This window comes from Hermetia illucens, chromosome 2 (assembly GCF_905115235.1).
Source record: "Hermetia illucens chromosome 2, iHerIll2.2.curated.20191125, whole genome shotgun sequence".
NCBI classification, from domain to species: Eukaryota; Metazoa; Arthropoda; class Insecta; order Diptera; family Stratiomyidae; genus Hermetia; species Hermetia illucens.
The window spans coordinates 44,291,486-44,307,041 of NC_051850.1; the positions used below are offsets into that span (position 1 = coordinate 44,291,486).

At 41.6% G+C, this 15,556-nt stretch overlaps 1 protein-coding gene across 2 annotated transcripts; it reads left to right on the forward strand.

Moving 5' to 3' along the window:
• The first annotated feature begins 1,868 nt into the window (after positions 1-1,868).
• LOC119649605 (protein argonaute-2-like) lies at positions 1,869-15,279 on the forward strand. 2 transcript variants are annotated; one of them, XM_038051822.1, is made up of 9 exons: positions 1,869-1,981; positions 2,044-2,181; positions 11,743-12,039; positions 12,088-12,767; positions 12,832-12,929; positions 12,980-13,898; positions 13,959-14,615; positions 14,674-15,059; positions 15,125-15,279. In XM_038051822.1, exons 1-9 carry the CDS (start codon positions 1,969-1,971, stop codon positions 15,213-15,215), a joined length of 3,279 nt encoding a protein of 1,092 aa, XP_037907750.1. In that variant the 5' UTR covers positions 1,869-1,968; the 3' UTR covers positions 15,216-15,279. The 2 variants fall into 2 exon arrangements, with proteins under 2 accessions (XP_037907750.1, XP_037907751.1); XM_038051823.1 differs by having other exon boundaries at positions 11,743-11,936; positions 12,075-12,767.
• Positions 15,280-15,556: the final 277 nt, after the last annotated feature.

Consider the following 15,556-nt stretch of genomic DNA (forward strand, 5'->3'; position numbering starts at 1 on the left):
GGAAACGAAAGGAATTTGCTGGAATTTTGTTTGCGAATTACTTGTAAACTCATAAAACAACAAATTCTGAATGTGATTTTAACCTTTAGACCAGCTGTTCATCCCCGAAGTACAAAATTCGGCATGCGTATAACGAAGAGTATAATTCACAGTTTGGTCAAGTTTGAAGAAAATCCAACAATTATTAACAAAGTTATAGGGGGTGAAACTTTACAATTTTTTGTGAATTTCGTGCACTCTACAACCTGCATGACGTCATCATCACATATCAATTCGTCAATACTACAACGAAATGAGTTCTTATGAATTGGGTCGCAGAGAATTATTTTGTTTTAGTTTTTTAGTTATTTGTCAGCCAGACATGTGTGTATGTAGGTATATAATATATGCGTGCTAATGAACTTTGCGGGTAATGCCTAATTCCGATAGATATAAGAAGTAAATCGGAAATATGGGTACGATCAATTTATATACATGCATATATGTGTACAGTATTCGGAAATAGGCAGTTTGTTTGTTTAGGGTGAGCGTGATATCTATGGCTGTAATATGTACGTATGTCTCGTAGTTTGGAAAAATATGAAGGATTATGTTGGATTTGTAGCTATATATGGACAGAAAAATGTGCGTTGAAGTTTCTTCCATAAGATGAACACAAAACCTTTATACCCAAAGCGCGAGCTTCCGGTATTCCGACTTGTTTTTGTTTAGCGTCTCTGATGTGTACAGATAAGCTTCTGCAAGCACATTCGCAAATGGGGTCATTTTAGTAAGGGTCCTGCCTATAGTAGATCTACTGTGATCCAGATATCAACGGGAAATTAGTGGACTTCTGCGAAAATTGCAGACACACCAGCGTGCCAAGCCGTTAGGTAGGGCCTCGAATCCGAGGAACGGGTAACGAAAATGTCCGCCGGTGACACTTTGACAGCTCGGGCCGTGGTCGCAGCTTTTGTATGACTTTAATTTTCCACTCCCGGGCTTTGTTTTGACGTCGCCTACTACCGCTGCGGCAGCCAGTGCAGCTCGTGATTTGTTTGGATGTGTTCCTGCCGCCGTTCGCTCGAATTCGAAGCACTTCGGCGAAGTTCGACGCTTTTGTTGTTATTTTTGTTTACATTCCAATCAGCTGATGTCGGCTAGATGAGCTGATTAGGGAAGTTCGTGGCGCAGGGGAGTTAACAACGTTCGAAATTTATTCAGTCAGTGCAGAATTGGAGTTGAGCAGATAGACATCTTTTCCTGTTATTCTTTAATTTAAGCATGTAGATTAGTTTGTATTTTCATCTGTTTAAGTTTTAAATATATAAAAAGATTTTAAAGAAGAAGTCTAGAAATTTCTTCAAGTTGTCATGATTCGGAGACTTCTAGTCGTGTTCGTAGGAATCAGATGAATCGCATACGTTTTGGGCTGGTAGCCTCTGCATAATATCAAGAGGAGGAAATGTCTTCATCGTATCTCTTCTTCTATGTGTAATATTCACCTGCGTCCTTACCTTAAGAGGCGATTTGTAATTCACTAAGCCGCCCATAGTTAGAGCAGCCTGGTTTCCGGCCAAGTTACAATTCACTTAACACCTATCATCCAACTTTATTAGGAACAGAGATCTGTGATGCAACTTAATTGTAAACCTGGAGCTCCACCCACAAATATCTGAATTTCTTATTATTCTTGTAACCGTTTTTGCAACTCAAGTCTGCAGCTCGAGTTTCGTCACTTTCCAACTTAACTAGCTATTTCGTCTGTAGGCATCTTTAAGCGACACCCATTCAATTCCAAATTACACATTGAACGCTCTTCAGCTTTGAGTGGGATTCTAGTGTTGTTTGCAATCTTGTTACTAAACTACCGACTTCAACTCGGGGATTTCAATACGTTATATCAATTGTGTGAGGTCGTATCGGAGTTATCTTGCGAAATTTTCTAGAAGACAATTCATTGTGCGTAGAGAGCTTGATCCTATTAAAATGGGCAAAGGAAGTAAGATTATAATTTTCGTGCGTTTGGTTTCGTTCCTAATGAAGATATTTTATATTTTGCAGAAAATAAGGGTAAAGGGAAGAAGCTGGAAGACCAAGGGGCGGGCGCAGGAGGAAGAGAGGAGCACCCACCAACGCAGCCCGAGCAAAAGCAGGATGAGAAATCACCGAAAGAACATGGCGTGACGCAACCACAGCCAGGTAAGTGCAAAATTAACATTTCCCTTAGTGAGTGAAAAAAATGGCGGCTCAAAACCGTAGGCGAAGAGTTGCAGCCTTTTGCTGATTGTCAGTTCCTTGTTCCCCATTGCAAATGCCCTTGTCCCGCAGGAACCATACTGCCGGAAGGCGGGACGAACTGCCGATCATAGGGCAAAGATGCTTTCATCGTGAGAGTTGTTGTTCGGTGACCGCCCGCGATTGCGTCACTTGTGAAATGACAGTTTTCGGGGAAGTACCCAATATGCCAGATTTCTAGATGGTTCTTCTTTCTCCTGTAGTGACTTGTGCTTTTGCCTGACATCTGTCAAGTGAGGCAGTTCATGTCACCGGTTGGCTAGCCTGAGGCTGTATTGCCAGCCGGATGTAGGTAGCGAGAGTTCTAGCTGTTTAGTGTTCGTTTTTCCGTTATCGTACTTTTTAGAATGTGTTCGGTGTGTGCAATATTTCCCTTTCTAATTGTGTATAATAATTATTTTGTGTACAAAGTTAAATATCGATGTTATAGGTAGTGATTAGTTTGGCTAAGTGTAACCATTGGTCCGGGTGACTATTTACAGGAGCTTTTGAGGTCTGCTTCGTTTATAAGAAAGTTTGAACGGATTCTCAGCGAATAGTATCTTGGACAATTAATAAGGATGCGCTGGTTGTCTTCTGGGACAAGGCAGTGTGGACAGTAAGGGTGTCTTCCTACTTTGTAGAGATATTTTTTGTTGAAGGCGTGGTTGGTGATGATCCTATTTGCAATTTTGATTTGTTTGGTTTGAGTTTTAAATGTTTCTGAACCAGTTTGCAGTTTCCGGAGCTGGGAATATCCTATAGAAGAATTTTCCTTTAGATATGGAGGTGGTGTGGTATTTGGAGTACCAATCCGCTAATAGCCGTGAGTAGGCTATCTGGAGGGCATCGTTGCTTGATGTGCAAGTTTCTGCGACCGTAGTTAGCTCATGGGCTCTCTGGGCTTCTTTATCGACTTTGGTGTTTTGGTGAATTCCTCTGTGCCCGGGGACCCAGAAAATTAGGCATTCAGATTTTAGGGTTTGAGTATTCTTGAATAGTTTGCAGCATGCTGTCTTGCATCCTGTGAATATTGAATTTTTTAATGACTGAGTGTTTTTGATAGCCAAATTTATGGCTGTGAGTTCGGCTGTTTGGACAGAAGCGTTTGGATTTATTTTTCTAATGTGAGTGCCGTTTGGGTTTAGGTGTAGGGTCGCACAACCCCTTGAGGGGTTTTCGACGTATCCGTAAATAGGACTGCATAGCCTCGTGAGAGAAGCGTTTGAATTACGGATTCGAAGTGGGTTTTGAGGCCCTCCGATTGTTGCGATTCCAGTAGGGCGGGATCTATGTTTGGATGTACAAAGAGGTTTTCTGGTTTTCTTGGCAAACTGGGTGACTGGATTTGTGCTATTAGGTCATTATATTCAGCTAGGATTTTGCCATGTGGGGAAGTAGGTTGCGGTCCAGGACATCTATTCTGGGAATGGCAGTGATAAGTGTTTATTAGGGATTTCAGAGATTGAAGTGTCTGCCGATACTCATGTGGGAGTTTTTTTTTTTTTTTAGCAAGAACGTACACAACGTGGTTCGATGTTGAGTTTGAAAGACCCAAGATGCACTTTATTTGGGTTCTGTGCTGCGACTCTACTTTCGACAGTGTGTATTTGGGGATGTTTAGATTGAGTGGGTTTGCATAGTCAGCTCTAGACCTAAGAAGGGATCTGAAGATGTTGAGACCTTTCTGAGGGTGTAGGTTTGAGTTGAAATTCGTTAGGGAGCTGATAACCTCCTTCGGTAGGGAGTTTTCCACTATTTTAGCGGAGAAATATGGACTGGTGGTAAGGTTGTTTGTAAGGAGAATACCCAGGTATTTGATACGATGAGCGATTGTTATTGTACTTTGGTTAATTTCCAGTTGTACCGAGTTTTCTTTGGTCCTATTGAAGAGGATGAGTTTGGATTTTGCATGGTTAATTTTCAACCTGAGGTCATTTGATAGGCGGCTTAAGGGGGACATCTCGTGCGAAGGCCGTTTTTTTTGCCTTTTTTTGAAAAATTATTTTGAAGGACTGGATAAAGATAGAAACGTGATTTTTTCACCATATGTTTATTGATATCTCTTGTATATGTGATAAATTTTTCAGCTTGATTTCGTAGCTAGTTTTTGGAATAGGTGTTAATTTATGCACCCATCTCCAAAAAAAGGTGTTTTTCTGCTGCCACGCTGGAGGACGCTGTGTTCATCTGAACGAAAAAAACTAAACGGCATTTTAATGTGGACAATATTCCACGGTCCGCAAACTAGGATAATTAGAAAATATTAAAAGGTAAATTTTTGGTGGGCTTTTAAACTTAATTTTTTGGATTTTGGTGTTTTTTTACGGATTTTTTTATGAATAAAAAAAAAACGACCAGTCCGATTGCAATTATCCTAGTTTGCGGACCGTAGAAATATGTACTAAAGAAGCCGTGAAAATTTCAAAGAATTTGGTTGGATAGATTTTGAGCTATGGTGGCAGCCGATTTTCAAGATGCAGTTTCGAGAAAAACGCATTTGAAAATTTAAATGTGATTATCAACAGTAAAATTTTAGCTCACCATTAATCTGCTATACCTGATCGATAGAGAACACCCTCCGTTTCTTCAAAAAAGTCTTGTGAGGCCGATTGTTGCTCTCTGGTGTCAATTGTGGCTCTTTTAGCGAGGTCAGTCGAACGTCGTTCGGACCGCCAAATTCGCGCTTCATTACGGTGGTCGGCATAAACCTGACATATGTGACCAACTTGACATCCCATTGTCACTAGAATTTTGAGAATGCCATTGAATCCTTCATTGAAAATAATTACAACCAGGAAAGTGGCTATTTCTACGACCTTGGCCCCAGAATGTAGGTGTTTAGGAGCGAAAGTTCAGATCAATGCATTTAACGACTCATTGTTATTCTGGGTCTCTGCTCCTAAAAATCTGTTCAAGAGATCATCTCGTGGCAAATCTTCGTAGATTGGTTTGATGACTGTTTGAACTTCTTCAGTCAAAGGTGCCTTCTCGTGGTAAAAACTATCCAGTTCTCCTTTAGCTCCATTTGCACCAACTGTCCTCGCCTGTTGGACAATTTTGATGCTGAGGATTTTCGACTGTAGAACATTTATGGAAGAAAGTTGCCCAAATTTCTTGCTTCATTCCTTCTATCGAATTTGCGTGTCGACGAATAGCCAGCCCAGGAAATGTAGTAAGGTCCTTATCAGTAAGTTTTCCAGCCCCTTTTCCATCAATGCCTTTGTGATTCTTCTTTGCATTTCTAAGCCGCGTTCCCATTCTTTCCTCGACATGTCCTACGTATTCCTTTTTTACTGCTACGTATATTTTATTATTTGCAGAAATTAGCAGAAATACCGGAGACAATTCCAGCAAAGTCCAATATACAAAACTTGTCGCAATTGGAACATCCATGCTCATGCTTCCTAAAAGTTTCTTTGCTGATGTTAATGCGAAGTCCTTTTTCTTCTCTGATAAGTATCGATTCCCATGAAATACTGGTTTTTTAGTGCGAGCATGACGTTGAACGTTAAAGTGATCTCCCTTCGTACGACCCATTTAAAAAAATCACTGAACACACAAACAGCACAATACTTACAACAAAATATAACTGAGTATAACTTGAACGTCTTTCAGTGCTCACTCTAGACTGGATTACCCTTTTTATTCCAAACAGCAAATAAGTTTAGACAATTGATTGGTTTTCCATCTTTTTATATTTATACCTGTGTTCGAATTTATAAGGCTCAGGTAAAAAACTAACAGATAAAAAAAGATTCGATGCTCTTTCTCATCGAGTACTCTAGCCGCGACTGCAGACTCCTTACCTGTTTAACCCTGTAATTTCTGAAGGACTCGGAATATCGGAAAATCCCTTTGCCCACATATTCTCCACTATATATAGATACAATTCATGCAAAAAAAAAAATCGATTTCTCCAACCCGACACACGGGATGACCCCCTTAATTTCTCGGTTAGAGTCTTGGTGTTTCTAAGCGCCCCTTCTGTAGTGGGTCCACTAGTGAGTAGCAGACAATCATCGGCAAATTGGAATATTTAGTTTTGGGCATCGGAAATTTTATGAAGTGCTGCAGTGTAAAGGTTGAATAGCATGGGGCTCAGGCAACTTCCCTGTGGAAGTTCATTGTTGACAACTGTTTGCATAGTGTTCAGTGTTAGGGTTCTGTTCGAAAGGAAGTTTATGATCCAGGAGTGGAGCTCGATTGGTGTGCGGATGTTCGTAAGTATTTCGCTCAAGATGTTAACATCTACCGACTCAAATGCGTCCGTAAAATCAACGATGACGGCAATAGGAACCCGATTTTGAGTTGAGATGAGTTAATCCAGTCGGTGGTGGATTTGTTTCTGGAATGCAAAGGAATGTGGAGGGATAGCTTTCTCTCTGTCAATGTGTTGGTAGAGTTTCCCCAGAACCGTTTGGTTGATGAGTTTAACGGAGACATTTAGTAAGGCAATCGATCCTAAGTTTTGGGGTCATTCGGTTGTTTATGTCGCTTTAGAATGGGTACTATTTTGAATTTTCGCCATTATGGAGGGATATAGTTGCGGGTCCAAGATTGGTTCAGGATTGCTAGAAACTTGTCTTTCTGGACCGGGTCAAGGGATCTGATCATTTGGTAGGTAATTTGTTTGTACCAGGGGCAGTGGCCTTTGACCTTTTTAATATAAAATCTAGTTCTTCCATGGCGATATGTGATGTGTTTATGGGGAGTGGCAATAAAGGCGGGTGGCTGGGTTGGTTTGTTTGGTTTTTCAGGAACGAGAGGAAGTTTGTTGTTTGGAGACTGGTCTAGGTTTCAGTTGGTCTTTGCGGCTGAAGTCGGTTCTTTAGCTCCTTGCCAGGTTATATAATTCTCTCCCATCTGATTGTTCAGTTTCTCGGTTGTCTTTTCCCAGGAATTTTTTTTTGGCCAAGTTTACTTTGCGCCAGGACAGTGTTATTTCCTCGTGCGCTTGAAACTTTTGGAGGGTTCTGTACCTCCGATAGCCTTAGAGTCGCCGGATTTTTTCTGTGTATAGTTCGCTGAGTCTAAAGTTTCCCAGTTTGATAGGGTTGTTGGTGGCAGTTTTCCTATTTCTGTTGTTGACAAAGGCTGGACCTTCAAGGTTGACTACGCGGAAGCAGTATTTTTGGGTCATTTCCTCAATTACTTGGCGCCATCGATGGTGTTACTTCAAGTTCTTCCGTGGCCATTGAAATCTGCTAGTACAGTGAGTGTGTGAAATTGATGGGCATCAAATATGAATGTCAGGTCGCGTTTTAGCGTATTTTTAGGAGTTTTTGGTGGGCAGTATACATTAGGTAGATCTTTTTGTATTTTGTGGAGATTTCAAAAGGATTGAGATTCTATTTGAGTGTTTATCTCTATGGTTTTAAATTTATACCTTTTATGAATGAAAGTGGCGAGGCCACCATAACCGTCTGGTCTATGTAGGAGGGAGATATGATAATTGGATGAGGAGTAGGCATCCGTGCTACGGGCAAAACGTTTCCTGAAGCGGTGCTACTTCGATTTTGTTTTGTTGGAGAAAGACTTCTAGTTCATCGAAATTTCTCCTGAGACTCTGTATATTGAATTGTAGTATTTTCAGGGGGATGAGAGGTTAGCAAGCAATTTGATTTGTACCAAGTCTTTGGTGCTGTTTGTTCTGTTGTAAGTAGACCTAAGGCCGTTTATCGTTTTCCTTCCATCGTCTGAGACAATGTTGTAGTTTGATTTGTTTATTATCTGAAATAGTTGTTTTATTATGTTTTCGTATGTGTCGTTAATGTTTGACAGGTTCGTTACTATGGATGGCGGCCCATGCTGGTTTAGAGTCGAATGTGGTTGAGTCTGTTTGTCTGTAGGTGTTTGGGTGTGTCTTCCTGGCTTTTGGGGGGTGTGTTGTTGGCGGGTACTGCCATCGATGGTTTTGTTATTGGAGGCGTGATGGTCCTTTTTAAGGTTTTGTGTAAACACAAAACCTTATTAAAATCGGTTTTCTGTCTGTCTGTCTGTCCGTCATACGCATTTTTCTCGGAGACGGTTATAGCGATTGACACTAAATTTGGTAGAAAGGTGGAAACTGTGAACGCTCACACATACAGTGAGTTATATCCTTTTATGTTAAATTTAAGGGGGGTCCCCATACATGCAAAAGGGGGGTGTACAATTTTTTTTCATCAAATATAGTCATGTGGTGTCCGGATAGCTGAGTGGTTAGAGCACAAGGCGCACATTGCTTCTTGCAAATGACTAGAGTATTGTTTGGAAGGCTCTTGAAGTCAAGTCTTTTGGATGCCTTAAGTGTACTTTTGGAGGGTTTGGGGATTCTAAGAATGAGATATCTGGAGTTTTGCGTCTGGGGGATCAAAGTCCTTCATAATGGTGGGTCCGGACCAATGCTACCGACTCAACTTACGTACTAACCACCTCGTACGTGAGAATTTTCATATTGGGTATTAATTTCCTTTTTCCCTTTGCGCACTTAACATTCGTTGAGTTTTTTTTTTAATAATTACTATATATCATCATTAACGGCGCAACAACCGGTATCCAGTCTAGGCCTGCCTTAATAAGGAACTCCAGACATCCCGGTTTTGCACCGAGGTCCACCAATTCGATATCCCTAAAAGCTGTCTGGCGTCCTGACCTACACCATCGCTCCATCTTAGGCAGGGTCTGCCTCGTCTTCTTTTCCTACCATAGATATTGCCCTTATAGACTTTCCGTGCTAAGAACCCAAGTTTCCGAGGAATACATGAGGACTGGCAAGATCATAGTCTTGTACAGTAAGAGCTTTGACCCTATGGTGAGATGTTTCGAGTGGAACAGTCTTTGTAAGCTGAAATAGGCTCTGTTGGCTGACAACAACCGTGCGCGGATTTCATCATCGTAGCTGTTATCGGTTATGATTTTCGACCCTAGATAGGAGAAATTTTCAACGGTCTCAAAGTTGTATTCTCCTATCCTTATTCTTCTTCGTGTTTGACCAGTGCGGTTTGATGTTGTTGGTTGATTCGTCCTCGGTGCTGACGTTGCCACCATATATTTTGTCTTGCCTTCATTGATGTGCAGCCCAAGATCTCGCCCCGATAGGTGCCTGCTGGATCTGGATGAAGACAGTTTGTACGTCTCGGGTCGTTCTTCCCATGATGTCGATATTGTTAGCATAGGCCAGTAGTTGGGTGGACTTGAAGAGGATCGTACCTCTTGCATGATAGGGCATCCACTTGTCATAAATCGTTGTTGATATTGAATGGTCTCGAGAGTAATCCTGCTACTTTTATCTGGTCTCGCACAGTGGTCAGGATCGGGCTAGTCAGTTTTATCAATTTAGTCGGGATACCGAATTCTCTCATGGCCGTGTACAGTTTTACCCTGGCTATGCTATCATAGGCGGCTTTAGAGTCGATGAACAGATGGTGCAACTGTCCATATTCCAACAGTTTTTCCATCGCTTGCCGCAGAGAGAAAATCTGATCTGTTGCTGATTTGCCTGGAGTGAAGCCTGTTTGGTATTTATTATATATACTTTTTTTTTTATTATGATTATTCACTACAAGTTGTTAGAACGCTGCACGGCGTCCTTTCCGTTAAAGCACAGTGCCGACCGAGGAGAGTAAGCGACTGCTCACCACGATGGTTAGCAAGGGAATGTATATGTTTCTTGGACTAGACAAGGTAATATCAATACGAAACGTCACATTGCTGATGACGTGACTTGAACTGATATAATGGGTAGTGAAATTTAATGCACATCTTGCATCTCTAAAGGGGGTGATTACGGTTTCCGTGGCCCCGCGATTTGACGACGGATTTGGGCACAATGGCCCAAAATAGGACTAAAATAAAAGTAAGAATTTTCGGTATTTCGAAAACGGAGGGAAATATAGGTTGTCAAACAGCATTGAGTAGACATTCGAAATTAACTGTTTCATAACATTAAAAGTAAAAATTTAATATCTCGTCAAAATGTCTTTTGCTGGAATCATAACTCTTACTCTTCATGGCGTACTTTCAATAGATTCAATCGCTTCATGCTTAACATCATAAGGGTTTGTTAACTGTATCTTTTTCATTATATTTTTCTTGATAATTTTATGTTCTTCATTGCTCCTCAAATGTTTTTAGTGGGTTAAGTTCCGGTAATCAAAAGCTCCTGCTTGGCTTTTTGAAAATAATCTATTCTTTTTTGACCTTTTGGCATGGAGCGGGGTGGTACACAAATCAAATTGGAATGTAATAACATAACATCGTATGTTCTGTTGTAACTCTCTTCTAGCAACAACACCATCGAAGTGATGGGCAGAATTTTTCACGCACAAGTGATTGAAAAGCGTCAAAAAAGTGCAATGCTTTTCTTCTACGATACAAATTCAAGTAATGGGCCGGGAGACGAATCTTCTGCATGTGGTCTTTTTGATGTAGACTTATTTGGTCGATATTTTTCTCGTACCCATCTTTTCTTGAAAAGTAGGAAAACGCTGTACCGTGGAATATGCCTGTTGTTTAAACTATTTCGCTTGCTTTGATTCGTTGTACGTTTGAAACCATATCGTGGATTTTATGAATGATTTTCATAGTATATAGTGTTGCTTATAGTGTAGAGCGCTGAAGCGTGCTAATTACCTCATGAAAAGCGGTTTCTATGGATTTGTCTTTAAAGTAGGTGTATTGAGATTCGGAGAAAGCCAGGTGTCTATGATCGCCTGGATTTAGGGCTGTGCCTGCTTTCTTTCAGTGCCGAAACCACACGCTCATTTTCAGCAGTGCGGTACATATCTAAACGGAACACAAATCCGATATATTTTTAGAAAGAACGGAACAACCCTTTGTTGTTATTTCTGGGACATAACTTCTATTTCGGAGAAATTGTTTCTAGCTCATCTGATTTTATTCTCGGAGTAAAGTGATATGAAGTTCTTGAGAACTTAACGTGACTACCTGCCGTGTAAGTGTAATCCGGCATTGTTTTTGGGCACGGATTGCACAATTGCAATAGCCATAAAACGCTTGTCAAACATCTGACAACTTGCACCAGAGAAAGGGAGTTTTTTTTGTGTATGATAGAAGGCTTGTCAAAATTCTCCGGTGAGCTGTTTGTCGTTCGGTCAGAAAGGTAGGTCTTCTATTGTCGAACGACAATCGTGTTAAGTTTGGGGAGGTTGGAGCTCTCCTTCGAGATCGATGTCAGCATACCTTTTGTTACGTACATTAGCCGTAGTCAATTCCTAGATCCAACCAACCGCTCTTATAACAGGCCCTGTGCTTGAACAGTCTGCGAAGATTCAAGTTGCAGAAATCTTTAAACGGTGCGTCAAAGAATTTAGAGTTATTATCAGCGTCGAAAAAACTATCGCCAAGTCGCAGACATAATTTCAAAAGAGCTTTTAACTATGATAACGTCGTTAAAAATAAATTCTCAATTAAAATCGTAAAATTGAAAATCCGAATTACTTTTACTGTTTTTAAAAACAATTTTACGTTTCCTCAATACAGGTCCGTCGGGAGATCCAGGGGCCGTCGTAAAAAGGGAAATAAAATCAGAACAGGGTCCAGCTAGTGTGACAACAGGTCAACAACAGGGAGAAGTAGGTCAACAACCTCGAGGTGGAGGTCAACAACAGGCGGGATGGGGAGGTCAACAACCTCGGGGTGGAGACCAACGACCTCGGGGAGAAGGTCAACAACAGGTGGGATGGGGAGGTCAACAACAAGCGGGATGGGGGGGTCAACAACCTCGGGGTGAAGACCAACGACCTCGGGGAGAAGGTCAACAACAGGCGGGATGGGGAGGTCAACAGCAGGCGGGATGGGGAGGTCAACAGCAGGCGGGATGGGGAGGTCAACAGCAGGCGGGATGGGGAGGTCAACTACCTCGAGGAGGAGGTCAACAACCTCGAGGAGGAGGTCAACAACCTCGGGGAGGAGGTCAACAACCTCGAGGCGGCGGTCGACAGCCTCAACAATCAGGAGCAGGCCAGCAATTATGGTGGCAAGGTCAACAATCAGAATGGAGAGGCCAACAACCAAGACAAGAAGGTTATCAACAACAGAGAGGAAGTGAACAAGCAAGACGTCAACAAGACGATCGACCACCCCCAGGAAAAGCGGTTGAAAGTAAATTTGAAACATTATCCGTAAGCTCGACTTCAAGTGAAAAGTCTAAAATGAGTTCAAAAACACAGACGCCTATAAAAGGTGTTCTAGCGGATTTCAACTTAAGAACCACCCCTCCGGACCCCAAAAATTGGTGTGGACAAAATGGCACACAACATCCAATCGAAGCCAACTATGTTAAAATAATCATGGACAAGATGCGAAAAGTTGCCTATCAATATGATGTCCAATTCAACCTAGAACGGCCCACTCGTTTTCGGCCAGTTGCTTTTGAGCAGTTACGAACGCAAGTTTTGAGTGCAAATGCCGGTCAGCGGGGAAATTTTCTTATTGCATTCGATGGGAAGAATATTGCATATTCTGCGGTCAAAGTTCCACCTAATTTCCTGGGCGTTGAGCATGTGGTAAGAAATCTGCTGCATTTGTTTTTTTTTCCAAATTTAACTTTGGGTTTTTCGTGTCTTCTAGGTACAATTCATTGATGGCGAAACGAATGCGAATAAAGAAATCAAAATTACTATGAAAGAAGCGAGAGATTTAGAGATTGACTTGATGGCCCTGAAGAAGTGAGTGTTGTCACATGCGGCAAAGCACTTTTCTGATTCATTCATTTCAGTTATCATAATACTGGTATTGGCGAAAAGCCATTGCGCGCTTTGCAGTGTATTGATGTTGTCCTACGAACCCCCATCTCCCCCCCATCTCGGAAGTCAAAACAAGCTGGTCGTGCTTTCTATACGAAGCCTACAGACCCGAAGGACCTGGGTGATCAGTTTGATTTGTGGTTGGGACTCTATCAATCAGCTACTCTAGGAGATTCTCCGATGTTGAATATTGATGTTGCCCACAAAGGATTTCCCAGGGATTCAACCCTTCAGGATGTTTATTTGAACTTGAATAGAAATTTCGACCAAGCCGACAGCTACATAAGGAATCTCAATATAATCTACACTCCTCCAGCTTGCATGAATGGGGCGTGTAAGTTGTACAAGGCAAACGGTTTAGCAGAGCCTGCGAATAGAAAGACATTTATAAATGATGAAACTCAAACGTCCATGACAATTGAAGAATACTATCGGAGTAAAAACTACAGCCTGCGAAACCCTGATTTTCCGTGCGTGTCAGTCGGCACTGTACGGAGAATTTACTTGCCGATTGAGTTGTGCAAGGTCCAACGGGGGCAAAATATCCGGGCACGTGCAGGGCCAGATCAAACTCGAGCCTTGATAGGACATGCTGCTACGTCCACAACGATCAGAAAGAGTAAAATTTTTGAAATGTTTAACTCATTTCGCCATAACGCGAATGATGTAATGCAAGGATTCCGACTATCATTAGACTCTGAATTCATCAAGGTAATTGCGAGGAACATTCAACCTCCGACGATACAATATAAGGAAAATTCGATAATGCCACAAAAAGGAAGCTGGCGAGCAGATAGATCGAAATATTTGCAACCCGCTCCCCTGCAGAAGTTCGGAATTTTGATAACCACCCGAGCTAACGATGGTGCCGTTGTAGAGTTTGCTAAGAAAGTAAAACAAATTTACCGCATTTGCATTTTATTCGATATTACAGTTTTCTTTAATTCGCAGATAATTAATGAAGCTCGAAAAAACGACATGGATGTTCAAGATAAGTACGAGTTGTCGAAGGCGTTACAGGTTCGCTCTATTCGCGAGAAACTACAAAAATTGAAAAAGGCGGGCTGTTCGATTGTTTTCGTTATAATAGATAGCTTTGCCGACACATATTCTAAGGTGAAACAAATAGCTGAGATCGACCTGAAAATAGTGACACAGTGTGTGAAATGGGTCACTGTGCAAAAGAAAATGGATCAGTCTACCATCGCAAATATTTTTTTAAAGGTCAACGCCAAACTCAATGGAGTGAATCACATGTTGAGACCATCCATGGAAATAAAATTTATCAAGAACACTGCCGTGATGCTTTTGGGAGCGGATGTAACACATCCATCCCCGGATCAATCACATATTCCTAGCGTTGTCGGTGTTGTAGCTTCACACGATGTAAATGCCTTCCAGTACAATGCGTGCTGGCGTTTACAGGATGCTAAAAAAGAGATGATTGAAGATATGGAAAACATCGTATTAGAACAACTGCATTTTTTCAATCGGAAACGTAACCAATTCCCCACGCATATTATTTATTATCGTGACGGTGTCTCTGATGGACAGTTCAAGCAATTGGAGGAGATAGAGCTGAGCGCAATTAATAGAGCGTTCGCTAGAGTAAGTGTTGAATTGTCCGGTGGTAGCATTCAGTTTTCTGAAGCAAACTCAATTTCAGGTAAAACCGAACTACAAACCAAAGCTGACTTGTTTGGTGGTTCAGAAGCGACATCACACACGATTCTTCCCGCCGGTTCCATCTGACATTGTTCACCCGAGGGATAGGAATCAAAATGTGTTACCAGGAACAGTGGTTGACACCACTATTACGCACCCAGGCGAGAAACAATTTTTCCTCGTCAGTCATGAATCGATACAAGGCACGGCAAAGCCCTCGAAATATTGCGTTATACGGGACGACAATAATTTCGACCCAGATAGCTTGCAGGCTGTGACTTACGCTCTTTGTCATATGTTCACTAGATGCAATCGGGCTGTTTCGTATCCAGCGCCAGCCTATTATGCGCATCTTATGGCGGCAAGGGGACGTGTTTTAATTGATGGGTAAGTAGATACTATATACCGTCAAGTATGGGGGCATATTCATCTGATAGTGATTCTCGTTCCAGAGTTCGATTGGATATGAGCAGACTTGCGGAAGAATATAGAAGGCGATGTATAGATACAATAAAAGTATCAAATCCAATGTTTTTCGTCTGAAATATACGACATTCTATTATAATATTCAACGTTTCTATTACAGAATAAACTGTTTGATATTTTATATTTTTGTTTGAATTATGCTATGGTTGGACGAAGTTAGGTGTCCCGAGCACCGAACTACAGGATCCTGCCTGACCACTTTATCGTCTCACCTCTTCCTTATCCTGGTTTCCTGCGCTAGTCAAAATTGAGGGTGAGGTCCCGTCGGAAGTCATTCTGAACACATCCGTTTCTCAAGTGTTATATAAAACTTCGCTGTTTTATGAAGGTAGTGAACATAAATGTTTATAACTGTGGTGTTTGTGATTGTTAGAAATTGATTTGTGTTGCGTTAGTGC